Genomic DNA, 27128 nt, shown 5'->3' on the forward strand with positions numbered 1-27128 from the left:
GGAAAAACAAGGTAAGGAGGAACCCTACACACGTAAGTGCTTGCCACCAGAAAATCGGCTTTTGCAATGTCTCATGCAAAAAGGAAAAAGAAATAGTGCACAAAATCTACTTTTAAGGCTCCCAAGGCAAGAATAGATTCCAACCAAAAAGAATTCTGCCTTAAAGGATGTATCTAAAAGCTAAGAATCCTGTCAATCTGTGCAGATTGGAGCCAGATTCCAGCTTTTACTGGCCTTGGGATGAAGGCAGCATGAGGGACGGCGACGAGCGTCGTCAGGCTTAGCTACAGTGAGATGAGCTGAGGGGGGTGGTGCAAGGGGTGTGTGTTTGGATGTTAGCGCCAGTTAGCCGTTAGCATTTCATTAACGCTATGGGCCTTGATGGCTCTCTCACCTGGGATGACTGATATAGTTTTCAGGGCTCGCAAAACCCTGAAGGTTCGCAGTGCTGAGACATTGCCCAGGTCCACAAACTCTGTGACATATCTGTAAGGGAAGGGGGGGGTGGACAGGAAGGAGGGGATGGGCGGGGTTGGGGGGGCATTTCAGGAAAGGCGTGGGACAAACACACACGCCCGCACGCACATACACACACGCATCAGGCACCCACACATGAGGTGTGCCAAGACAAGAGGAGGGTCATAGGATGGGGAGGGGGTGAGGAGGGAACGACAAACAGTCACACACAGAGGACAAAAGGCAGGAGTGCTGGCAGCAGGCGCGCCCTTACCTGGTATTACTGAGATAGTTTTCAAAGCTCGCAATACTCTGAATGTGCGCAGAGCTGAAACATTGCCTAGGTTTACAAACTCTGTTATATACCTGCAGGATTAAATGCACAGTTACTACACAGCATTGCACAGGCAAACCCAGTGAGAACAGACTGCCTCTCAGACAACCATTACCAATTAGAGGAATCTCTCAGACACAATAAGTTTATAGTACTATTACATTACATGATCACAGTGTAAGCCTACACATCAGCAAATACTATGTCACAAAAACATGCACTGTAATGCTGAAAGCTTCCTTTTATAGTTTTAAGGCAGATAGCAGAAGTCATTGAGGCATGAGACAAATATGGGCCAAGATACACGCTGCTTTGGGGGCTCACATCCATTATAACAGAGTAGATTTAAGATTCCTGGCCCTGATTCGAAAACGTACATGAGTAAGCTGCAGATTATTGCAGCCCTCTCCCTTTTATCTCTTCTTTTTCTCACATCCAGTGGGCCTTATTAGCCTGCCGGGCTAATTAAAAGTATTTGGCCTCGTAATCTGTGCCACATCACGTTAAGCTGATATTAACTGCGTTTGTCATAATACTTACGCCATGAGGATAACACTGAAGTCCAGCCAGTTCCATGGGTCCCGCAGGAAAGTGAACTTCCCCACACAGAAGCCCCTGGCCAGGATCTTTATAAGTGACTCAAAGGTGTAAATCCCTGTAAATGTGTACCTGGCCAAGAAGGTGAGGAAGAAAGGAAATTAAGAGACATGGGGCGTACTAGACCACTGCTTTACCTCTATCACAGCATCCTTACATATCATTAAGTAAACATTTTCTTGATAACATTCTGGATTATCCCATCATCCTTAGATGCACTTCAATGTGTACTGATTTGCTTTTATATAAGAGGGAGCTGGAATCACTTTGCCTCACTACACCCATCTGTATTGGAGACAAGTGCTCAGTTGAAGTTGGAACAGCGTAATCTTAGCTTCAGGTATCAATGCACAATGTGTCCACCTCTCTTCTAGGATTTTCCTCTTACTCCCAGAACAACAATCATTTGTCCAATTATCTCTGAGCATCCCATTTGATCAAATTTGCAATTTGTTATATCCATTAACCTTTTATACTCTCAGCTTTGTGTTCATTTTCAGTCCCTTAATTAATTTGTGGCATTTTTACTACATGTCTAAAAATACCGTATGTGACTAATTACTTTTGTTTTCATTTTTTGTGTTTGAGATAAAAATGAGTTTTGGAGCTACACTTCCCATCTCACTCAAAAAGCTTATGAAAAGAAGCACTATGCTCCAAATCCAAGTTACTGTAATTTATAGTTTTCACACTTCTAAAAATGCAACATTCAAATTGTATTTAAATTGTTAATTTTTTTCTACATGCTCTCATATAACAAGGCAAAAAATATATATAAGACATCGACATCCTGAGTCAGGAGAAACCAGATGTTAAATGCAGGGCTTTGCTGAAGAAATGTAACTATTTTTAACCATTCATCCAACATTACTGCACTTAAACTCCTGCACTGTAGTCATTAGTTTCTGATTGAGTGATTATATCTGAAATCATTCCTTAATTAATCTATTCTATCAACATAAACATTTAAGATTTAAGAATTACTGTGTCTGTGGGTTCGAAATGAACTGAATTAGGACAGAGAGAGAAACAAAAAATTAAACAACTGGCAACTTACTCTACATTCTTGGCCCAATCCGGGGGATTACTGAGGGTCATGAAAGCACAGTTGGTCAGGATGGTGAACATGATCAACATGCTGAACATCGTAGAAACAAAGTCAAGGACAATGCAACATGTGGACTTTTGAGCATAAACCGTACAGCCAGTAAACCCTTTAACCAACCCTGACATTTAAACAGCTGAGACATTCATCACTGCCACAGTACAGTCTGCATGTTTCTGTTTAACTGCTCAGCTGCTGTAAGGCATATAAAAGTCTACTTAAAAAGTCTGAGCCAATCATGATGTTTAGTGTTCATCAGCAGCACATTTAAGTCCCTCTTTTTGCTTTATAAACCCTTTAATCCACAGCAAGCTGCATCTGTAGTAAACTCTAAAAGGATATGAGTGCACTAAAACTCTAATAGCTATCCTCCTCAGAGGATTGAAGGGGTTTAGGATGTACAAAGCAGAAGTGGCATTGAAACGGAAGATTGTCTTCCCACGATTCAATACTATGAAGGTCTGAAAGAGAGACAAAACAAATCTGGTTAATATCCGTCTCATACAAAAAGGTCATCCTTGTTCTTAAGACATAAAAGACTGCTGCGCATGTGTGATTGGTTGTAACAGCAACGACGGCTGAGCTAGGCTCTGTCCAGTGACCACAACAAGGTCTGTGAGCTGTTACTCTAATTAAGCTGGATGAGCCCACCGCAGGCAGGACATGCCTGGCACCACAGTCCTACTGGCACAGCAGCTCAGATTAGCATTTAGCACCTCTGTTGGCCCCGGCTTTAAAGACTCTGGCTTGGCTAAGCACTCAAATGCAGTTTACAGTTTAGCTGAAATACTGAAAGCTAAAGTCATTGTGTTAAATGTGCTAAAGTTTGATTACAAGGTTTGAATTTTTAAATAAAATTTCATCTGAGCATTTAATGTAACTTGCCTTCAGAAGAAAAGCTGAACTGACTTGTTGTATCTTACTCTGGCAGAACTTTATCTGCGTGGGCGGAAACTGCCACATCTGCCCGTTTGTTTACTTTGTTCAGAGCGTCGTGCAATTACCTTCAAGCTTTTATGAGCTGCAAAGCTTGAACTAGAAAGTGTAGACCTGTAATGTATTAAATTCATGCATGACTCATACCATAGTTGAAATCTAAATCAGCGCACATAATGATACTTTGACGCCAGCAAAGCCAAGAATTTGTGTTAGAGTTATCCATCAATGCCCATTTGAATATTATTCTTTTATAGCTGAATGTGAAGTGACGGCATGAAGAACAAACCTTCTGATCGCTGTAGAAGGGATCAAGGTCCTCCATAGGGGTGGACACCAGGCCGGGAGGGATGTCCCCATAAATGAAGGGGAGAGATTTCCCCGCCTCCAGGTCGCTGTTGGGCTTGAGCCCGTTTTCATCGTCGCTGTCGCTGCGGCGCTCCACCCGTCTCCGGGCCTCCTCCTCGACGATGCGCCTCTCGATGGCGGCCAGCGACTCGGGGACGAAGGGGCGGAAGCTGTCAGGTCCGGGCGGTACAAGCAGCTGTGCCATCTTGTCATCCTGCTCCTTCAGAGGGAAGCGAGGGGCTCAGCTGGGACAGGGAGCTGCAGGGGGAAGAGAAGGAGGGGGGAATGAGCCTGGACCTGAAAATAGTCAGCACCAGTGGGGGGAGGGGGGGGGGTGTCAAGTCATCTACCTGGGTCATGCTATATTATAGTATAAACAGGTGTAAACCCTACCTGTTTAAATAATATTAAGGAACACTCTGTAGTCTAAAGCTTATGGATATGGGTCATGTGGCACTTCTGGATTTATCATGTTACAGTTCGGTATGACAACACTGCAGTCACACAAGTGATGTCAACATTTCAACCACATTTATTAAGTTATTAGAAGACCATTTCTGTAAATGTTTGCACTAGCAGAGAGGTGACTGTAGAGGAGCCGTGATGCCAGAGAAAGTGAATGGCAAGCTTGTGCAAATTGAGACGTGACATTTACTAATTTACTAAAAGATCCTGCAGAAAGAAATCATGTTGATTCATTCACTTTAGACTTGAGCTGTGCTTCAATTGTTAGGAAATTTGCCATACCCTCTCCAAAAACACTTATTCAGACATGTTAAATCACCATCACATTTAGACACATATGACTTTCAGATTTTGATCAAGCAATCACTGTTATGCTTCTAACACAGCAACATGAAACCAGTTTGCAAGGCTGGGAGAGAAAACACATTTCACATGCAAATGGTCCCGAGTGACTAATACAAAACTGAGTGCTTCACTGTGTAACACAAGAGAGTGGCATTAGCAGTTTTAAAACCAGTGACTGACAAATAGGAATCATCTTACAATCATCAAAGGGAAATCAATAACTTTCATCTGCTTATAAGCCATGCCTTTGACTACTAGGTCAAGGAAGGCAGTGACAGGCCTTCAGCTGATTCACAAGAACACAAAAGTAGCCAGAAGCAACAGAGGTGCTAAAAAAAAACCTTAAAAAAAAAAAGATAGTAGAGTACCTTCAAATTAAACTCCTTAAAATGCAATCAGAAAAAAATAAACTGTTTATCCAGTGGCTTTCAGCAGAAACAAATGGAGTAGACATTAATTACTGGCTTTTTATTTCTCCCTACCTCAATTAGCAACACCACCAGATTCCCCCTGCCATCCATCTACCGTACCACCCTTCACACCCATCCTGTTCCCACAGGATAAAAGGCAAGACACACAAACCAGACGCACACCCCTGCCAAAAAAAAAACAAAAAAAAAAACAACAACAAAAAACACAGAGGAGCCATTATCAGCTGGTCCACGGTGCCTGGCACTTGCTGCAGTCTCACAGGTGGGTCCCATTCCCTGTGGGATGTTACACTGTCACAAAAAACAGGAACCTCCCCTCTGGCAAGATCTCAAATGTGATGTCTGTTTGAGTCATAAGCTTTTCTTCCTTTTCCAAATGAAAATGAAGGACTCAAACCTGCCTCATCCCCTGACCATCTAATTTGCTCTCCATAAGGAGGCAGAACAAGAGTCCCCCCACCCCACCCACAACTTAGGTCTGAATAACAGAAGAGATTCTGGAATGCAGTGTCATCCACTAAGAGTAGTAGGAATTAGTCATGATGTGGGTAAATATGAGTTTACCAGATACCAAGCTTTTCCTGAAAACATGCAACTGGGAAGTCAAAATAGGCTCGTTTGCTTTCTTTCTGAGAGTTGGACGAGTTAGATAAGAAGGTTGATGACACTCTGGTGTCAATCTGTGTAAATCTGAAGCATTTGCTGACAGCTCCTTTCCCTTCCTTAAGACAGCTTATGACACTTCCCACTTTTCCACTGAGAACATTTCTGATGAGGATTCCGTGATGAGCAGAAAAATCAAATGAAGGGCCAGATGCATCCCTCAGGTCTTGTATCAGGTCTTTGGTGGATATTTCCAGTTGTTTTAAGGACATGACTTTTAGATATTGTTCATCTGCTGTAGATAGTTTTGTTTTTAGGTCTGCCACTTCTTTTGTCCTCCACCTAGCCTGTTTCCTCATTTTTTCCCTCAAACTTTTAAGGACATGCTGCACACCATGCCAAGATATGCCAAGTTTTCAGCCAACAGCTCTTTGAGAATCATCTTGTTGCTGTAAAAATACCATATTATGCCTAATAAACTGTTATCTTTGGCATTTTTCATAGATTTGACTAAAGAATTAGTAACAAATTATATGTTTTTTTCCACACAAGCTGCCAGTAACAAAGTGCCTAAAGACACAATTTCAAATTGATTCTTTGCCAAGTTGTTTGCTATATGTAGACACAATACCACCTTGAGTTATATGCCTTTTTATGCTTCACTGATTCAAGTGGCTAAAACTGTTATTATTCTGAAAATGGTCAGGTACAATGACTGGACTGAAAATGAGTGAAAAAGTAGCCAAGACTTTTGCACGGTATATCAAAAGTTGTATAATTTTCAATTATCTATTTTCAGTTATTCTATTTCAATGCAAGAAACTGACTATTATGGGTGCTTTTATATCTGGTATTTGTATAGTGCATTTGCATTTGAAATGTTAACATTTGGTAAGGGCAAACTAGGGTTCTAAAGTATGACAGTTTCATGAAATCATAAAAATCTCAAAAAAGTATTTTTTTTGCTCCCCAAAACTTGACTTTGGGGATAACAGCTGCCAACTTTCCTGCCATAGTATCTTCACAAACAGGTATACTGCTGCAACCCTAGTGTGAACACAACAACCTTGGATATGGTAAAGAGTGATTATTCCTGATGTGAAAACTGCTTAAAATTTAGCATTTATGCTGTCTTCAATAAGTAGGGATTTTAAGTGCTTATAACAAGGTAATGCTTGATCAAGTATAGCTCTATGGCAACAGAATAAATAAGGTGCTGATGACAATTGTGCGACATGGCTAAAAGAAAAGAAAGTAAATTCAACTCAAATAGCAAAGTCAAGTAACATCTTCAGTCAGCACTTTCCCTTTACAAGCATTTCAAACTGTAGCTGAAAAAAAAAATTAACACTGACTGCTTTAAATTATGAATCATATATATATATATATATATATATATATATATGTATTTTTTATGTTAAAACATTAATAAATAATAATGATCCATCCATCCATCCATGGATGGGTGGATTTCTAAACACACACACACACTCACACATTTGGAAGGTCCCATGAAACACATCTGTTTATGTCCCAAAAACTGCCTCGGGAGCCTGTGTTGTGATGTGTGGTCCGACAGCTTGTCTAGCATGAGATGCTGGGTGGTGGGTTGTTAGTTGTTAGGCCTTACCAAGCCCGTAGCCAAAACATCCACACCCACTTCTGAACTCTGTTATCAGTGTGGTCATCCCTGGTCTCAACGTGACAAACTGAAAACATGGCAGCATACGTTTCTCACAGTGATGCAATCTGAATCACATGCACACAGCTCTCTGTATTTGTACAGTATTTCTGGAGTGGTGAGTCAGGTGGTTCAACAAAACACCACAGAAGACACCATTTATCCCTTTACAGATTATACCACAAAACTTTGATTTAATATTTCTAAAATGATTTAAATCCTGCTGAGATATTAAGCATTTACGGGAGATTTTAAAAGCGGTGTTTTTTGGGTGGGGTGGGTCCCAAAACAGCCCCACACAGAGCATTTATCTGTTATAATTTCTATCAAAGCCTAAATCATAAAGGTGTGTCAGCACTGCTTGAGGACAGTTGTGAAAAATGAGTGTACCTGTCCTTTAAGGTGCCTTTGAACGCCTCCTTTGAATGCCCTTGAGCAAATATGCTAGTTCTCTTTCTCCCCCAAGAACAGACGGTTCACTGTCCATGGTGCTGAAGAAGACAGCAGCTGCCTCCGAAAAACAAACAAGTGGAAACCTGCCTGAATGTATCATATTTTGAAAGCAGCTGCAGCTTCACTACAGACTGTCTCCTGCCAAATAAATAAATACACCTGGACTGCTCAAACGAGTTTAGCTGACTTGGTGTCAAAGGGTCCTGCTGTCCATGGTGCTTAAAGAAGAGAAGAAACTAAACTTACTTTAAAAAAAAAAAAAAGTGACTACGCCAGAAAACAGACAGATTTTTACATGACAGCTATGTTAACATACACCGGCACCTCTACTGCGTGTTCACCATCACTTTATAGCGTTTTGAAAACGTTCCTAACCTCCTGTGGTAGGCCAAAGGTAAGCGATACTTGTATGCTATTTTGTCATTTTTAACCAACTAATGGCGACTGGTACAGAGACTTGTATTGGTTGGAAGTAGCTTTCGAGGCTAATTAGAAATCAGAAATAAAGAGACAGCGGGTGTCAGGCGGTACCTTAATTGTTTCAAAACGAGTAGAGAGGGCCGCGGCAGCCGTCGCCATATTGATGATAACCTCCAGCAGTCCAAAAAAACGACACTTTAAACATCATATTTGCCACAAACGAGACCCTGTCGAATGATCCGCAGCCATTATGTCTTCACTCCCTCCAGATACGCCACCAGCAGCACGACAACTCCCGGAAAGGAGGCTCCAGGAGCCGGAATAAAATAAAATAAAATGAATCATAACATACATAGACACGATAAGCGACCGATTAAGGCTGACGCGTTTAATCGTACCAGCAGTCACCTATCAACACCCCCACCGGTAAAGTCCGGGGCCACCTGAGGGTCCGAGTCAAACAGGTATTCTTTAACGTCCTTAATCAGATATTTTTATCTCTTGCTGTCTCATTTCCATATCCAAAATTATCCACTGAATGGCTTTGAATGAGTCTGGGCGTGTCCTTGGCAGATGTATGTCTCTTCCTTGTAATCAATCCCTTACACTGACAGTATCTGGTTTACCAAAATAAATGCAACGGCGTTATTATTACTGTCGCCTCTGTTGTGGCTTACCTCAATGAAAGCTCTTTAATTTGATCACCCCTTTGCGTCACCTCTGTCAAGAGTGAGGAACATTTTCACACTACAGGGGCCTGTAAATACAAGGACTAGTCCCTCCCAGCGCGTCGGTGAGGATGCTAATAATTGAAGCCCGTGTTTGTCACGACGTGAAGGTTATTTATCGCACATTTTTAAAATTCATTTTGTTATTTGTTTGGAAATGGAAGAAAAATTAACAAATTAAGCTCGAGACAAATTAGTGGGTGTGTATAAGTAGTAGGCTATACTCAGGAGAAATGGTGAAGACTACATGTCTGCGTAATTAAAACAATCTTGAAGAAAGGGAAAATAATAAAATAGGTGTCTATCAGCAGCACGGGGCGTTAATGGCCACCACGCGCGCAATTAGCGGAGGAATATCAAAGACAGAATCGAAAAGGTTATTAATATGTTGATGCTTTAGGCTGTCTGCTTAACACAAGAGTTCAAAAACCTTATTGCCTCCGCAAAGAAACGCAACCCAGATATCCTTGAATGACAGTATACTGTCACATCCAAAATGCTGAGAGACGCTTCTCAAAAGATGTGAACACTCACCACCATTACGGTGCCCAGCAGGTAAGGACCCTGAAGGTAGATCCCATATTCCTCAGAATAATCCTTTTTCTTTCTTTCTTTTTTTTTTTTCAGCGGAGAGCCGGTGGGTTTAAGATTTAAACGCTGTCCTCCTCCTTTAGAGGAATTTCAGTCGGCGCTTGATGGCTTATTATTTAATAAAGACCCCTTTGATTTCTTCCCTTTTTTTTTCTATCCGCCCTTGCTGGCCATGGAGGAAACAATCGGCGCTTCCGGTTGGTTAGGCATCACAGACTGGGAATGGATGTGCTCAAAGCTGTGACTGCCGCAAGATGGCCTGAACATACACTTCTAGAAAATACAAGTAAAAGCGAGAGGCAGCAACCTGTTGTCACCCGCAAACATTAATATTTTAACTGGATATTCAGACTGTAATAAAAACAATAGCCCTTTATATTTAAGTTCAAACTGTTTGAATTTGCCTGTTTTTTGTTTGTTGCTCTTATTTTTCAGTCTGATTTGTTTGAGTTCTCATAGAACCACGTAGATATCCGGTTTTGCTCCAGAAAATGTACTTCATGACTTTGTTTCTAGCTTTTTCTGCAGTTGTTACAGATTCTTTAATTTGGTTTCATTTCTATTGGCCACATTATTAAAATATTGTTTTTACTGCTTATAATATGCAGGTTTAACTGTTGTTCACGTTAAGATTTTCGCCTCTTTTTCATATAAAAGGTAAACATTTATAGTCTGCTAATAATTTGGTGACGTGGGAGTGGAGATTAGATTTTCAGGCATGTGCGTCCTCACGTGCAGACCTGTACGCCCCTCTGTGGTTTTCTTGTCGATTCTTGCCACCTGGTGGACACTCTGTTAAATTACAGCGAGATTCGATTATGTAACGCCTACATTATGGAAAGTTTGCGCCCCTCTGTTGTTGGAATAAAATGGAGCCCTTGTGAAACGAATGTTGTCACAGTACTGTCAACACCATAAAAGAGAACCATTATAATTAACTATTAGGTGGCATGAAAGCTGCGTCATTAAGAATACACATCACAGTTGGGTGATTTCAGCAAGCAGGTGGACTCCATTTGGGAAATGAAAAAGAAGCTGATTCCTCACAGAGTCACTATTAGTGGAAGTGGACACACTCAGTTTAAGCATGTCCTTTGCACAAAGCTGCAGGAGTTTCACTTCACAGTGAGAACACAGCTGACAACTCCTCTAAACACACTTTTCCAATCAGGTCATTCTGTGTTCATCTCATTGTTTGATTGCTAAATTTACCCTTCTTATTATTAGTCTATTTGTAATGTCGTGTCGTATCTTCTGTGTATAATCTAAAAATTCCTTCTTTTTGAGTTCAGGTTGCTTTTTCGTTTACAGTAAAGTTAAGAGTAGACCAGCTGGTCAAAATGTTACTACACTCATCCCAGCATCTTCTACTGTGTGCCAGTACATAAGGGAGAGCCAGGCTGGCTGCCACATTTTACATTGTATATTTCTCTGTCATGCAGTAAAGTAAAATAGTCATCAGTGGTGTGCAGTGGCTTTTACAGAAAGGAAAGCACAGTCAGTATATACACACACACACACACACACACACACACACAAACACACAGATCTTCTTCCACTATTTAACAAGACTTTGATTCTTTTACATATGCTGACAGCCCCCTGCAGCTTGCTGCATCTTCAGCTTTCTGCACTCATTCCTGGCTGAAGAATTGTAAAATATTAATTTTTGTATAGTTAAATATCTGCTATATTTTTTTTACTATTAGCTTTCTATTAGCTGGTGAAGGAATTTATTAAATTCAATTCAGTTTTATTTATATAACGCCACATTACAACAGTCACCTCAAAGCGCCTCAAGGAACCATTCCTTTCAAAAGAAGCAATAAAACATCATGAAAACACTTCGCTACACATGAAACTGTATTATTGGACACAACTGATCAAAACTAACAATAATTATTCTGCAGGAAAATGTTCCCCATCTGTGTTGGATGGATCAACGTTACTGCTTTTCAAGGCTGAGCTCATTTCAAATCATATTCTGCAGTTCTCCTGTGAGAAGCACGTATCTCTGAAGGAAAAAAAAAAGCTGTTAATGAACTCACAAAAACAAATACTTTTTTAAATATATTGATAAAAAAAATCCCAGCTGAATTAATTGGCTTGAACACTGTGTGACTGTCAATATCTACATGCAGATTAAAACTGATTAAAAGGTGGTGTGTTGGCAAAAAAGCTGGTTAAACTTCGCACATTTGATCAACCGCGTGATTTTTCAGACATGATTCTGAAAGTGCTGGCGGAGCCTACACCTGTTCCATTTGCCTATTAAACTGGATTTTGACGTCTCCCCTTGATCATCAAAGCTTTCCTTCCAAACACGCTAAAGGAGTTATTAAAAACTTTTTCACATTGGACTCCATCTTCTCTACATCGCACCAAGGTGGTCACTAAGAGAAAACTTACCATTGCATGTGTGGGGCCATTATTCTAGCAAAACAACGTGGATCTCAGTCCATGTGAAATGGAGCCACAGCGCAGTTTCCAATGGGATCCAAGGCAAGCAGAGCTTACAGTGATGATAGCCACTTGCAGCCGTAATGCACAGAATGGATGCAAACAGGCAAGAAACTTTATGACAGAATGCTGTTTGATTTTGAAAGAGCAGAGATACAGTAGCTTTCACTTTGGTAGGTTTTTAATTGATTTCTATTTTTAGATTTGACTAGGCAAGCACTGCTTGCTTTGCTTGTCCTGACAGAACGCTGCTGAGTCAAACCAGCACCCACTGAAAAATTTATATCTCAGCAAAAACATTAGATAATAGACAATAGAGCCATCCAGCTCTGTGTGGTTAGTGGAGTTTTGTTTTTTGAGTCTTCCCTGATGTTGTGATTGAAGCAGTGTGTATTCACATAGTATGTAGTCATGTTTTTAGTTGTTTCACTAGATACATTAAGTCCACTTTGACAAGCTGTACCATTTTAAATAGCTTAATATAAGTGGGGACAAAAAGCTTCACACTGCCATGGCACTGTCAAAGTCTTAGGTCAAGATCTTAAAAACCTAGGTCTGTATAAAGAGTGACCAGCCCAGGTCATTCCTGCTCATGCACACAGCTTCCACACCTGAAAAGTGAATCTGATGTAAAAGTGTCATAAACTTGCACCTTTCTAATGGGGGCGATTCTCACCCTCAGTTCCCAGGATCTATGATCTCAAACACTTCCCTGATGAGTTTATGATCTCTACTGATGACAGCATGATGTTCATTTTGTAAATTACAGTTCTCATTAGAGCCCAAAAAGAGTATAAAGCACAGTATGGCTTTAGGGCAGGTGAGCCACTACCATATGATCGTGCAGCGTACAGTCAGATACAATCCTTACACCAAAATGATGGCAGTCAGAACATCTGCCCTTTTGAAGCTATTGCCATGCAGAAGACACAGTGCTAAGGAGGAAAGACATCAGCAATGATCTTAAAGAAGCAGCTGTTGCTCCCTATCAATCTGCGAAGGATTATAAGGCCGTTTCCAAAAAAATTTAAATTCATCAATTTACAGTGAAAAAGACTGCTCACAAGTTTGAAACATTCAAGACAGCTGCCAAACTTCCCAGCAGTGGACATCCCAGCATATTCACCATAAGATCAGACCGTGCAGTGCTCAGAGAAACTGCAAAAAACCCAAGAGCTACATCTCAGACTCTACAGACCTCAGTTAGCATGTTAAATGCTAAAGTTCATGACAGTAAGAAGACTGAACAATCATGGGTTGTTTGGAACAGCTGCCAGGAGAAAGCCTCTTTTCTCTAAAAACAACATCGCAGCATGACTTAGGTTTGTAAGGCTGCAAGCTGAACAAAACACAAAACCTCTGCAACAATGTCCTTTTTACAGGTGAGACCAAGCTGGAGCTGTCTGATCATAATGCACAGCACCATATCTGGCTAAAATTAAAGATAACAGATGCCTTTGAATAAAATTCCTTTGACAGTCAGTGATGTAATCAAGACAAGACAAACACTCTCAACTGAGGTAATGAGATTTGAGAACATTGTTTAAAATTGTTAGGGTTAATAGATATTTATGTTTTCCTAGCAGCTGAATTAAATAAATCATTCTAAATACACAGGGAGCTCCAAACAATGTTTCCAAAGTTGGGTTCACATATGTCCTCCTTGGCAGCTCTCTGTGACTGTGCTAGCTGTTTCATTAGCAGCACAGTGAAGAATTTGGGAACCTTGTTCAGGCTGTGCGATGTCACAATTAAGTTGTAGCCTGTCACTTTGTTTAGAGGATGGGAACCCATTTGGCTTTGTCGCTTTGTGTAAAGCTCCAAATTAGCCCTGTCTTTGGTTGTGTTCCTGTTAGACTTCTAAATCTGGGAGAAAAAAAACAAAGAGTTTATATGCTCACAGAGAATAATAAGAATACAGACTGAGCAGCACACATTCCAAGAATAGGATTTACCTACCAACAAATGGAGGATAACATGGGCAAATGTTGTCTGTGTCACACTATTCATTTTATTACACATAGCTACTGCAGGGTTGAAATATCTGAGCTAAATCTGCTGCCCTCAACCTGAAGTGAAAGCATTTACTGTGAGGCAGCGAGCTGGAAACAGTGTCATAGTTTAACACCTTCTACCTGTTTATCTCACAATGGAGCTAAAGCTTTATTCACAGCATGCTAAATAATGAAACAGACTGGCTGGTGTGATTCAATATTCTTTCTGTTCATCTGTTAGTCATCAAAAGAAATTCATTAACCTAGACAGTCACACAGTCATCTGTTTACTGCAGCCAGCTCATGCAGCTCACTGAGTCTCCACTGACAGACTTGTCAATGAGATTACAAGATTACAGTGGGTGTGGGCATGTGTTCCCTGTTCTTAATTTGATTAAAACTCCCACTTAACAGCCTGTTCCTGCTCACCTACTGTACAGATGAATAAAGGGCACTGTGGGATGCTGTTTGCATTTCAGTAATTCATTATTGTCTTACAAAACATCCTCTCTGTAAGGAAGGCTTGATTAATCAATTATTATTGAGAAAAAGAAAATCAGGGAATCCTTCTCTCAGTCAAAGCCATGGTGTAAACAGTACAAGTAGATACAGTGTAAAAAAAACAACAAAAACAAAACAATAATAAATGGCTCAAATAAAATTAAAGAAACACATCAGATCACAATGGGAGAAAAATCATGCTAGAGATCTATACTGATATGGACTGGATAATGTGTTTGGAATGACAGGATGCCACATTGTTTGATGGAAAGGAAAAATATCAACCTTCAGGGGGTTGAATTCAAAGAAACCCCAACGATCAAAGTGAAAAAAAAGATACAGCAGGTTAGTTCATTTATGGTACTCAGTAGTTTGTATGGCCCCATGTGCTTGTATACACCCCTTACAACATCAGGGCATGATCCATGTGGTGATGGATGGTGTCCAGGGGGATCTCCTCCCAGATCTGGAATTTCATCCCGATACCTAAAGGCAGTTAGGGTGCCGTTGCTGCCTGTAATATCATTCAGCATAACGTTCTCCACGGCTTCTCCAGATCATCTCACGTCTGTCCCGTGTGCTCAAAGTGAACCTGCTGTCATCTGTGAAAAGCACAGGGCACCAGTGGTGGACCTGCCAATTCTGGTATTCTGTGGTAAATGCCAATTGGGCTCCATGGTGCTGGGCAGTGAGCACACCAGTGGCCTGCTGGAGGTCATACTGTAGGGCTCTGGCAGTGCTCATCCTGTTCCTCCTTGTACAAAGCAGCGGATACTGTTCTGCTGGTGGGTTAAGGACCTTCTATGGCCCTGTCCAGCTCTCCTAGACTAACTGGCTCTCTCCTGGCATCTCCTCCATGCTCTTGAGACTGTGCTGGGAAACACAGCAAACCTTCTGGTATTGGCACATATTGATGTGCCATCCTGGAGGAGCTGGACTACCTGTGCAACCTCTGTAGGGTCCAAGTATCACCTCATTCTGCCAGCAGTGACCCTAGCCAAATGCAAAACTAGTGAAAACTAGAAACGATGAGGAGGGAAAAGTATCAGTGGCTTCCACCTGTAAAACCATTCCTGTTTTGGGGGTTGTCTCATTGCTGCCTCTCTAGTGCACCTGCTGTTAATCTCATTACCAACAAGGCAGCTGAAACTGATTATCAACCCCCTATGATAATCATCTGACCAGATCAATATACCAGAAGTTTAACTGAATTTATAATTTATAATCTTTTTTTTTTTTTTTTGAGCAGTGAATTTCAGATTGTTTTTTTGTTTTTTTTTAAATTGACTGAACCAAAAACAATTGCATGGTGAACAAAACAGGTGTTAAGAAAATTTTGAGCTAGCATAGGAGAATAAGTATGGGTCATTTTTAATTTTTGTGACTGCTCGCTACACCACGAGCCCCTGGGACATCCTGCCAACTTCCCCGCCCTGGCCTTAAGTGTTCTTTGTGTTATTTTTAGCTTTCATACCTCATTCAACTCTCCTACAGCTACTCAGGAAGTGATTTACTGCCTTACCCAGAAGACATTAGCCCTGAGGGTACTGATTGTGCTTGACTCGATTTACAGCACAATGCGTGTACTAAGTACCAGCAAGAAAGTGCAGTTTTCCAATGATGCAAAAAGCCATCCTGTGCAAAACTGAAAGGCCACTACTGCACTGATTATTGTACTGTCTAGTGAATACTGCTTTTTTTTCTCCCTAATGGTAATCTCTACTGTAGCTGAACATAATTCCATGTATTCTGGGGAAGCACATAAGTGTGTGTGCCCCGTGTTCCTGCATGCTATACAATATGATGGGCTCTTGCTGAGCAGCCATAATTTAACCAGATCCTATAGAGAGGATCAGTAGCTTACATGGATTAGTTTTTAATTTTTTTTTTTAACAAATTGAGTCGCATAGTCTTTCAGCATTTATGCCAGGGGGGGAGTTTTGAAGCTGCAGAGTGGCTCACCAGGTTACCACATGCATGTCCATGCAGATACCAGCCCTCCTTTTCTTTTTCAACACCACCACCCACAAAGCATATACACAGTAGTCATGCACATAAACCAGCATGCAATGTGCCATCACATGACTGGGCAGGGCCTGTAGGTGTGGCTGGCTCCTCTGCTAAACAAGGATTACAGACTGAAAGAAGTCCCTTCTCCTTCTCTACTACTCTCCTCCCACCACTCAACAATACAGAAGAGAGAGCTGAAAGAGAATGGGAACAATCTGTGGACACAGGTGAGTGTAATGAGGTTATAGGTGCACATACAATGAATCATTTTTGTGCGTTTGAATGTGATTGCAGGAAGAGATGCAGCCTTTTAAAAGCACTAATCCTTCTTACTCAAGAAACAGAGTAGCCTAAGCTTATTTGGTACTCAGCATTACTGCTTGAACAGCATGGCTGAAGACAGACAGGCTGAGAGGATCATGTGCTGTGTATATATTCACACACATTTTGTCGCCAATGTAGACTTTAAACTGTTGGTAATAAAGTTAAGGCTAATATTGGAAGACATAACTTCTTTAGCCAGTTTAAATTGAACAAGATAATTAGGCTAAATACTTAAAATGCAAAGAAAAATTTCTTATTGATAATTCATGTGTCATACGTGTGTATATATATGTGTGTGTGTGTGTGTTTGTCTGTTCAACACGACACAAATATGACTGAACTATATGGAGGAAGTTGGATTTGTTTGAGTATGGTAAATGTCTACAGGTTCAGTTACATTTAGTTGAGCTGTTCATCCAGTGTTTGTGCACGCGCGCGCTTCAGTGCCCTGGCGCTGGGGGAAGCTGTGGCACGCGCGTGTTGATGAACAGACACGCGCAGCTGTGGTGCTGCACGCTCCGCTGAACAGCTCCTTCCTCAAAAAACAAACAAACAAACAAAAAAAACCCACCGAGGGCGTCGACTTTTAATCGAGCTGTTTGAGAGACTGCGTCTAAGCAATAGCAGAGAACAACACAAGGTCAAAGGTGAAGCCGGGAAGTGATGAAATGCCACGAAACAGGTGAGGACTGTCCTCAAATGCACCTAAATAGTTAACCGTCGGCGCACGTCGGAAGTTGCTTCCTAGTGTTCTCAGGAAACCAAGTTAGTAATTGTGGTTCAGGTTTCAGGAATAATTCGAGGTTTTTATTTTATTTATTTTGCGTCGTCATGTTGCGCCTATGAGAGACAAGCACACTGTATTTTCGCCTAACGGGTTTGTCGTTTCAGTTCGTCATATATGACATAGAAGAGCGACGGTAAATAGCCCGAAGTTATCTCTGTAAACACTAGCACAGTAGTGTAAAGATGACTCTGGGTGCAGCTTAGTATGCACAGTGAAAACTATTTGTATTGCTTTTTAACTAAGCAGAAATATGTGTTCTGTAATTTTAGCCTGGACAATCTGCATCCTGGTCTATTAGTTGGCATTTCCATAGGCATCCAGCAGTTGTGAAATTCAGGCCTCAATGCTTCAAATAAATTGGCCAATATCTACTTAGGATGGTTTGTTGTTTATTTCATCCCTTAATAACAGTCAATGAATAAGCAAATTAAATCTTGCAAAGCTATGTGACTGGATCTACAAGTACTACAAGGTAAACAACAGATAAGTGACAACAGATAATCTTAATTCCACATGAAATCGGTTGAATCTGAGAAAATGTCCCATCTGATCTCCTCACAATCTGCTGGGGTTTTTGTCCAATAACTTTAGTATATCTAATAAAGCCATTCAACATTTGATTCTATAGAAATTGTCCAAGTCACAGGCCCTTTAAGTACATAGGAGGTCAAAATGTGGACTTTCAATCCCTCATATTCTCTTAAATGCCGGAGATGGCTACATAACAGTCTAAACATGATACAAACTGGCAGTGTTAATTTCTTGTTAATTTCTTGTTCTATCAGAGTAGAGTTTGAGAGATCATTAAACGCATCCGGGGCACCAGTGCTTGTCTCTGTTATTCTACATCATAGGCATGAAATGGTGGAGTTTTGCTACTAAAACTATGCTTAAAGTAAAATTAAAACTGTGATATTGAAGATCAAAGTCATTTAGAAAAAAAAACATGCTGAACAACAGATTTGGCTTTATATTGTGACACTTGGAGTCAGGCATTAAGCCCTGAAAAATGTATTTTTCTGTACTTATGAAGTTATGATCAAAATTGTAGATAAAATGAGGTGACCTTAATAGCCAAATTTCGAGCCAACCTGACGCTACTCAGCTACTCTGACGGTTTTAATAATGTGAAGAATTTTTCATGGCTTCATTAAATATTCTAAAATTATTTTATGAAAAAAATTGGCTTGTTCTGAGGGGGACAGGTGGGAGGGTCGCTACTATGAATGTGATCCTATTTGGCAGCATATCGGTGGCAGTCAACGATGCGAATAACAGTTATATTACAGGTCAATATTACAGTTTACTGATATTCTATTGGCCAATCATCAATTGATGAAATGCAAGAATAACGCAAACCATTTTGTTCCCGTTAGTTTGTGGGGATTTTTTTTTCCTAGTATTTATTAATCTAAATCTAAAAGACTTTTTATGTTACAGGTGGTTAATCTGACACTGGGAACAGCTCCAGATCTTGGGTTTTCCTGAGGTCCAATAGAGATGAGCGAGCAGGTCAGTCCATTGGAAAGAGACCATTCGCTGTGTGTGGTTCTGCCAGGGGGGCTGGAGAAGAATGTCACAGTGCATGGAAGGTGGGTAATATCACAGGTTTATTTGAAAAATAATCCACTGCAACATAGACAACTTTCATAAACTGCAGAGCATCATCATTAAACTCTCGTCTCACAGTAAACCACTGATGGACTTAGTAGTGACTCTCTGTGCAAGTGACCGCCTGAATCCTTCGGACTACACTGTAGATATTCTATCATCAAACAAGAGCAGCATCAGCTTCAAACCAAACTCTCCTATTGGCTCACTAGAAGCTGAGAAGATTGTGCTGAAGCCCAAAGGGATGGAGGAAAAGATCAAGATGCCATACATGCCTGAGGTAAAAAGGGGGCAAAAAGAGTTGCACAAGTTTCATCAAACGTCATCATAAGGAGCATATGTAGCAAATGTCATTCCTCTTTGCAGGCAACTGTGCGTCTGTTGATCAACTACAACAAGTCCCATAAGACCGTGGTGCGAGTGAATCCCAAACTGCCGCTCAACGCACTGCTACCGGTGGTGTGTGACAAGTGTGAGTTGAAAGTGGAAACAACCATTTTACTGAAAGACTCTCAGTCCGAAGAGCCGCTGGACCTGACTAAGACCTTAAGTGACCATGGTATCAGGGAAGTGTTTGCCAGAGACACGGCAGCTAAAGACCTCACTGACTCCCAACATCAGCCCAAGACAGCTGAAACAGGTACAGTATGTAGCATGTGAAAGCTTCTGTCCAGAAGCTCTCTGATCTTATGCCCCTCTAAATATTTAAAAGAGCTACAATGTTCTTTTATCACAATCATATTCAGCTAATGTCACATTAACTTGTGTCTGCTTAGTTATTTTGTTATAAACACCATCTGCAGGTACAGGACAGAAGCTGATATTGGGGGGAAAATATCTCAATTACTTTGACCATGGTATCATTGTTTTGGTTTAAGTTTTTCTAAAACTGCTGCTATCCTGGGATTTTTTTTAAAACTACGAGAGTCTCTTGAGTATACTGAGAATGGTGAGAAGCAAAAAAACATGAAGCAGGGCAGCAGACGGAAGCTCCTTGTTGATGACTGAAGTCAGTGGTTAGAGATGACGGCCTCAGCCTCGCAGTGAATGTTCTAAACAGAACAAGCCAGGTTTGGCTCCTGTGAAAGCACAAAAATCTGAGTCTGCAGCGGGCAAAGGCTCAACTCAACTGAACAGCAGAAAACTGAAAAAACATGGCCTTCGGCTTTTCTTTTGAGGCTGCAGATGGTGGCTCATAACTGGGTGTCAGCAGCACAAGTCCCTGGAGACGAACCGCTTGTGTCAGCAGTCCAGGCTGCTGTTTGGAAAATGTAACATGGCACAAAGCTGTCTCAAACTAGTTTTATGAACTTGACAATGAGGAATCCGTAGTCACCAGATATGAATTCAGTAGAACACATTTAGGAGTTCTAGTTTGGCAGCATGAATTTGCACCTGACTGTCTTAAGAGTGAAGCCATCATGCAGTCATATCAGCAACAAAGGGTGTTTAACGTGATGATGGTGAGAAATGAGGCTGTTTGGGACCAAAAGAGTTGGCCTGACCATGTGGTAATGTGGTGTTCCTAATAAAATATACAACAATTTGCACTGCAGACACTAAAACAGAAGTCAGATCTTAACACACTGTATTTGCAGCATGTTTATGTTGATGCATACAGTATGTTTCAGATCAGCAAATTGGTGGTTGTATATTTCTTTTTAAGCGGATTCCCAAGAGGGCTGGAGATCGCTCTTTGGGTTTGTAACGATGTCCTCTTTATTCCTGTCTGGGATCTTCTCTGGCATTTGTTGTTTTGATGCTCTCAGAGAACCTTTGTGTTTTCACAGCTTTTCTAACAGAATGGTTTATTTCTTCAGTATACCTGCTCCTGTGTAGATATCAGCTATCACTGTAAAAACTAACCTAATTCACTTGTTCTGCCTGTAACACCTGTCACACCAGCAGAAGTCATCTCATCTCCATCATCTACACTGCAAGGTAACACAGCCAAACAATCGCATATGCTCACCATTCAGGGTTTATGCTGCATATTGTTTACTAATCAAGATCCTCTTCATCCCTAGACCTGCCTAAAAAGGAGAAGAAATGGAAGGAGAACAAAGGATTCTTTAGCTTATTCAGAAGAAGGAAGAAGAAACATGAAATGGTATTCTGTCAGCCTGCGGGGATAATGATGTTTACTTTACTTGAATGCACACTTCCTCTGCTGATGACCCACATTTACATTTCACTCTCGGTAGGAGGGGGCAGCAAGTGCTCCTGTATCTCCAGGTCTCAGGAAACACGTGGTAGTCCATATGAATTCAGAGAGCATTTCCTCTTCCAGCACCTTGCCTGCAGATAAGCCCAAGAAGAGGCGAGCCCCCCAGCCACCAATGACTGTTTCACAGAGTGTCCTCAACGACCTCAGCACCTGCAATTTAGAAGGAGCACAGGTTGGTTGGTGGGGAAGAATGTGTCATTTATTTTTGCTGCTTCTATCAAGAAAAAAACATGTCCAGAGCACCTTAAAAAATACTTGTGTAAAATGAGAACATGGGTCACTGAAGAAATTTTATATATTAGGAACTGTCAATCAATGAAGGTACCACAATATAAATGGAAACACTGGGGACACCTCCCAATGTCCACATTGTCTCTCTGTACTCTCTGTAGAGGTCTGCTGGATCTACCTTAAGGAGTACCAAGAGGAGGGCCCCACCACCTCCTTGTGCAAACACACTCCAGGAGCTGCCAGCACATACTAATGTTAAAGGTAAAATCATGAATTCAGAATGGTGGAGGCTAAAATAATTAGATTCTATGCATTATACGTTTCAGTGATAATGACTGGGATAATAGAGTCAATGCTTCAATTTAAAAGGAGAAATTATCAGTCTCACAGACAAGCTGTTTATTTTGCCACCTAGTGGTGACTGTGTGAAATAGCAGAACAAATGAAGTATGCTTGTGAAATAATCCCAATTGACCTTTTACAGTATTTCTGCAGAAATCAAATGGGTTTAGAATGAGGTGGATCCTTACAACCTCACTCAGTGTCACGGGTTCAAGAGAGATTGAAGTTAAATCAAGATTAAAGTATCAAAGCAAACGTCTTCAAATGGGAGATTTAGCAGTTAAATGCAGCATAAAAACGCAGCGTTTATCAGTCCAAACAGCTTCACCCTGTCCAGGGCAATTAAAGTGACCCAGAGCCTTGTTCATAGACCATACTGGCTGCGGTCTGTCCCCAGATAAATCCCTCTTTTGTTCAAGCTTCCATCCCCCTGTATTACTCTGTCTGAGATGTATTCCCTGCCTGGGTCCTGGTTCTTTCTGTGCATGCTTCCTTTTCACTGACCTGCTACAGATTTGATTATTCATTTCATTGTAAGTTAGTTGTTATTAGCATTTTTTTAATTAAGCAAGAAACAGCAGATAGACAGGCACTTTTTTTTTTAAAGAAAAGCTTTCTGCCAGTGGTCTAATTAATGGTTTAATTGCGGTCAGCAGTGTTATTGTCTTGGTTCACTCCCTTGTTTTCTTTTAACCACAACACATACCACACTGCTGAGCTAGTGTCAGTGCGATGCTGAAAAAACAACTCCCAGTCAAAGGCAGATGGACATTAAACACACTCCTGATCTCCTACACTTATATAATCATGATCATAATAGGATTTTTGCATCCATCACAAAGAGCTTCAGTGAACAAAGTTGCTTCAGTATGAAATGGTGTTAAACGTCTTTGACTTGAGTTAGAAACCCTTTAGACTGAAACCAAGCTTTTTCTCCTCCCTGCTTACAGACTCTGTGTCACCTGAAGGAGGTGATTGAGGGCTGCTGCTGCCTCTGCTCCTGTCTCTTTCCCTCTCCTTCTTCCACCACCCTGTTCCTCCTCACCATCCTCTTCCTGCACTGCTTCTTCTTCCTTCTTCCCATCTTAGTGGCGTTTATGGACATGCTGTTTGGGACAAAGACACAATTTTTGTAGTTTTTTTTTCATCTGAAAATTCTGTAACTTTCTATCATTTGTGTGTGATTTTTCTATGACTAGGTTAGAATTAATTATTGTGCCTTTTTAAATTAAAAGGAAGCCAGCTCAAGAAAAGCATTTGGTAAAAATGAATTATTCATTCTTTTCATTAATGAGCAATTATTATTACTTTTCCAAGAACCCTTTTCAAATGACATGAAAAACATTTCCAAAGGTAACATTTATTAATGTTGCATGTTTGTTTCTTTATTAAATAACAGTTATGTTTTACAAATATATTTTTAGATTCCTTGAACCTGATTCTTCTGCTTATTCATTTAGACGTGCTTTTAAGAGAAATGTAGCAGTTTTATGTGCACGTGTTCTACATTATTAATCAATATTTTTATAATACAATAAAACAGTACTCATGTCCTTCGAGCAGATCTTTTTAAGCCCCAGCATTCTGGATGGGAAGCATCCCTGAAGTGCCATCTTTAGGTCCTGTGAGTCTGGGCTTTGGCTGGGACAGTCAGAGTTCCAGTTCTGTCAGATTCCTGGGAATAAAATTTTTACTTCATGCTCAGGTTGCTGCGCTCTAGGGCAGGTTTTCTTCAGGACCTTCTCAGTTTTTGGCTCATTCAATTTTTGATCCTTCAAACGAGATAATTTCTTTGGTAAGCTTCAGTTTGTTGTTGTGTAACAGCATTACTAACCTACTTTTATAAATGAGATAATTCTTTTTTTTTTTTTTTTCTTTCTTTCAACTTTGTTCAGTTGAAATTTATCTTTCAACACAGTGTGCAAAACGTAAGGGGGTTTGAATACTTTTGAAGCATCTGCACACAGATTTCAATTCATTTCAGTTTTTTTGTAGAAATCCAGCAATTTTGAACTTAATTTAGAGTCTAAGACCTTTTTAAAATTGCATAATTAAGATAAAAAAACTGTTGCTAAGTCTTTCCTGTTTCTTCAGAGGTCATGAACTCCCTGAACACTCTGGAGGAGCTGAAAGAAAGCGATGAGTCTGTAAACAGGTCACCGTCTTCATCGGCACATCCGTTACAGCCACAGTTAGGTTCTTCCACTTCACAGCCATCAGTGGCTCATCGCCATCAAATGGCTGATCCCTATTTGCCTTCGTTTCGAGGCAAAGACTTCTGCAGTGCTCGCTGCACTCTTGCCAAAGTCCTGATGTCTTCTGTTTCTAAAGCGGCGCTGGTCAGACATTTGAAGAATTCTGCCACCTTCCCAAAATTTCAAAATGGCTCCTCCTCTATGTCCATGAGCCCAAACTGTCTAGGTAATGTTTTCTCTACAGAGGTTCAGTCAGTTCTCAAATCTAACCACCCAACTGAGAATGAATGGGAGGATCCAGCACTGAAGAGGGGGCTGACCACTTTTAAAGTGATCCCTCCAAAGAAACCAGAGTCCCTCAATCCAGAGCTTACCCCAGATGTTCAAGACCAGTGCCCGATATCCTCAGAAGATAGACCTGAGAGGAAAGCGCATGAAGTTGGGAATAATCAAACAGATAATGAGGAGAAACCACAATTCCCTAATATATCAGAGAGTGAAGCCCCTGCACCCAGTCCAGGAACCTCCTCTCAGCAGATTCAGGTTTCTGACAGCTCGGCTTCTCCTTCACTTCTGGATGAGTTAAGTGATCAGAACTGTCCCAGCACACCTCTATCTGAGGTTGAGGACACCACTGAAGAGCAGAGGGAAGAGGAAGGCTATGAGGTCACATCTGAGGTGATTCCAGTCTGCAATGATGGAGAAGTTACTACCGAAGAGCACATCAACTCAGAAGGTCAGAAGGAATTTATCCACAGCTCCAATGCAGACATGGAGCAATGTAGTACAGGCACTGACGAGAAGGAAGTTGAAGAACAAACGCTACAAGAAGAGGAGAAGGAGGAGAGCACCTTCCCTCCCCCTCCTCCACCTGTCTTTTTCAGTGACGACACAGAGATAATGGAGAGTGAAAGGGAGGATACCACATCTTCCTCTCTGCCATCCTCCCAAATACCAAGTCCGACCTTCAATGGGCAAATTAATGAATTCAGTGAGGCCCTTCAAGACGAATCTACCTCACCTATGTCTGAACAGTCTTTGGAGAAGAAGAGTGCAGCCCCGTCCAAATTTGCTCAGGCAGTAGCAATAGCTGTCCAGAGATCTCGTTGTGGTAAAGGTCCTCAGCTTTCCGGTGGTCCACATAGTTTGCTTCCATCACCGCCCAGGTCCACATATCAGTATGGTGAGTTCTGTACTATACTGGTAGTTCTAATTAAGTAAGTAATCACAGTAAACGGACCTTTTGTACTTTAAGTGAATAGACTAATAATTGTATTCATGAATATTAAGCCCTACGTTTCTGTTTGATTGTCCATGACTGAACAGGAAAGATGTGATTTTGAAACATTTCCATTTTTCTTCTCCAGGTGCCTGACCTGCTTCCTCTCATATCTTTGAATGGAAGTCCTTGTCCAGACTAGGCTGATCGATTTCTGAGTATGGCACCAGTTTTGTTTTCATTTATTGTTGGTTTTTTTGAGGTTTGTGCAGGACACCTTTTTTGTCTCTCTCTCTCTTTCTTTTCTATGTTGGACTTTGTTTCCATGTTGAACATAAACATTTTATGTTGCGAAGAAGGCCAAATTCACAGAACATGAGCTGTTGAAATGATAGTGTCCTGTTTTTTGTTTTTTTTTTTCTTTACTTCCCTTTACCTTTTCATTCAACATGTGCCATCACGGACACACCGCTGCATGAGAGCTTTTTGATTGATTTATTTATTTTTTCGTCTGTTACTGCTCTTAGAGGCTTATTTTATGTTTGTTTTGAAATGTATTTCCTCCTTCAGGATGCACATTTGTATGCTTCCATATATGAGTCACACAGTAAAACTCTGAGAACTGTGTCTGTCTGGTTTGGGTTTTAGTCACCAGGTGGCAGAAGAGCTTTTCTTTTAAAATGGATGATTTTGACGACAGCTCTTCTTGAGATCTTTTTCATAAAATCACTTTGGACTGATTCATTGCAAGTGCCAAATTTTGTATGTTTCCAAAGACAAAACAGACAAAACTATTGTTATATATATTTAACTAAAATTATGTGGAATATTATTCAAGTATTCAGTTGTTTTTTCTTTTTTTTTGGTTTTTTTTGTGTCAGTTATTTTCCCGTAGGCTATCTCTGTTCAAAAATCCATACCCATTCAGGGACATTCCATGAACAAAAACTACATGTAATATTTATTAGAGACAAGATCATTTTCTGCATTTCCAGCAAAAAAAAAAAAAAATCCTTGGTGGAAGCATCGGTTTTATGCCAAGCATTTCAGCACCTTCCTGAATAAACTCAGTCCACTTTGCTCACATGCACACACAGTTATGTCTTTAACGGACCCATACCTCGGGGCAATACTGCATAGCTATACTTGGGTGCCAAAAGAATCTGCACTACTATATGTATTGATCCAGCCCTGGCCTTGAAGGAACAGCAAGGAGCTATGCAAGACCTAGCCAGAACCGCCTGTGGCTAAAGCTTCTTGTTTGCCAGGCCTGGACTGAGTGGGCTCACTTCAAGACTTTCTCTCTCTCTCTCACTCGCTCTCCTTACTCCACCTGAAGAGAGGAGGAGAGAAAGAGAGGAGCATGGGTTGCTGGTGGATGATGGGAGGTGACCATTGACCCTGTCGTGTTTCCACGGCGCTCCTCCCAGAGGAGACGCCTGGCCCTCAAGGGCACAGCCGTGTCACGCTGCCGTTGTCATGGAGAATGCCATTACTGCCCCTAAGGGAGAGAGCCACGTCCAACGTTTACTTTAAAAAAAAGGAAAAAAAAAAAAATCTGCAGGAAAAGAAACACACACACACACACTAGAGAGAGGCTCTTTTTCCTGCCCAAAGCAATGATACCCAATGTAAGTGACAACTCTGGCATTATCCTTTTTTAGCAGTGAAAGGTTGAATTTCAACCTGAGCACCAATCTCCGTGATTACGCAGACAAAAAGGAGCTGGATTTC

General features: G+C 41.0%; 2 protein-coding genes across 5 annotated transcripts in view; one reads left to right on the forward strand and one right to left on the reverse strand.

Annotated features, from left to right (window-relative positions):
• LOC115797540 (sodium channel protein type 2 subunit alpha-like) overlaps positions 1 to 9631 on the reverse strand; it is a 44951-nt gene extending 35320 nt beyond the window's left edge. The window contains exons 1-6 of the mRNA XM_030754135.1: positions 9437 to 9631; positions 3718 to 4034; positions 2835 to 2953; positions 2445 to 2534; positions 1331 to 1459; positions 779 to 822 (exon numbers count right to left, since the gene is read on the reverse strand). Coding sequence (XP_030609995.1) covers positions 779 to 822; positions 1331 to 1459; positions 2445 to 2534; positions 2835 to 2953; positions 3718 to 3981 — 646 coding nt within the window. The 5' untranslated portion in view covers positions 3982 to 4034; positions 9437 to 9631. The remainder of the gene's footprint in view (positions 1 to 778; positions 823 to 1330; positions 1460 to 2444; positions 2535 to 2834; positions 2954 to 3717; positions 4035 to 9436) is intronic.
• A 6953-nt stretch (positions 9632 to 16584) lies between these two features.
• Positions 16585 to 26023, forward strand: LOC115795776 (protein cordon-bleu-like). 4 transcript variants are annotated; one of them, XM_030751865.1, is made up of 10 exons: positions 16585 to 16685; positions 19010 to 19161; positions 19259 to 19460; positions 19547 to 19820; positions 21086 to 21121; positions 21208 to 21290; positions 21385 to 21579; positions 21800 to 21899; positions 24075 to 25358; positions 25543 to 26023. In XM_030751865.1, exons 2-10 carry the CDS (start codon positions 19070 to 19072, stop codon positions 25548 to 25550), a joined length of 2274 nt encoding a protein of 757 aa, XP_030607725.1. In that variant the 5' UTR covers positions 16585 to 16685; positions 19010 to 19069; the 3' UTR covers positions 25551 to 26023. The 4 variants fall into 4 exon arrangements, with proteins under 4 accessions (XP_030607725.1, XP_030607715.1, XP_030607734.1 ...); XM_030751855.1 differs by lacking the exon at positions 16585 to 16685 and adding an exon at positions 17273 to 17464; XM_030751874.1 differs by lacking the exon at positions 16585 to 16685 and adding an exon at positions 17273 to 17464 and having other exon boundaries at positions 21089 to 21121.
• The last annotated feature ends 1105 nt before the right edge of the window (positions 26024 to 27128 follow it).

The sequence above is a fragment of the Archocentrus centrarchus genome, chromosome 2 (assembly GCF_007364275.1).
Source record: "Archocentrus centrarchus isolate MPI-CPG fArcCen1 chromosome 2, fArcCen1, whole genome shotgun sequence".
Taxonomy (NCBI): Eukaryota; Metazoa; Chordata; class Actinopteri; order Cichliformes; family Cichlidae; genus Archocentrus; species Archocentrus centrarchus.

What these genes read in the sequence shown, in the direction of transcription:
- LOC115795776 (XM_030751865.1), top strand. Translation starts at nt 19,070, where the DNA reads ATGAGCGAGCAGGTCAGTCCATTGGAAAGAGACCATTCGCTGTGTGTG. An exon ending in TCCATCATCTACACTGCAAG is followed by an intron (nt 21,122 to 21,207) that starts GTAACACAGCCA and finishes CTTCATCCCTAG; the next exon opens with ACCTGCCTAAAAAGGAGAAG. An exon ending in AGCACATACTAATGTTAAAG is followed by an intron (nt 21,900 to 24,074) that starts GTAAAATCATGA and finishes CTGTTTCTTCAG; the next exon opens with AGGTCATGAACTCCCTGAAC.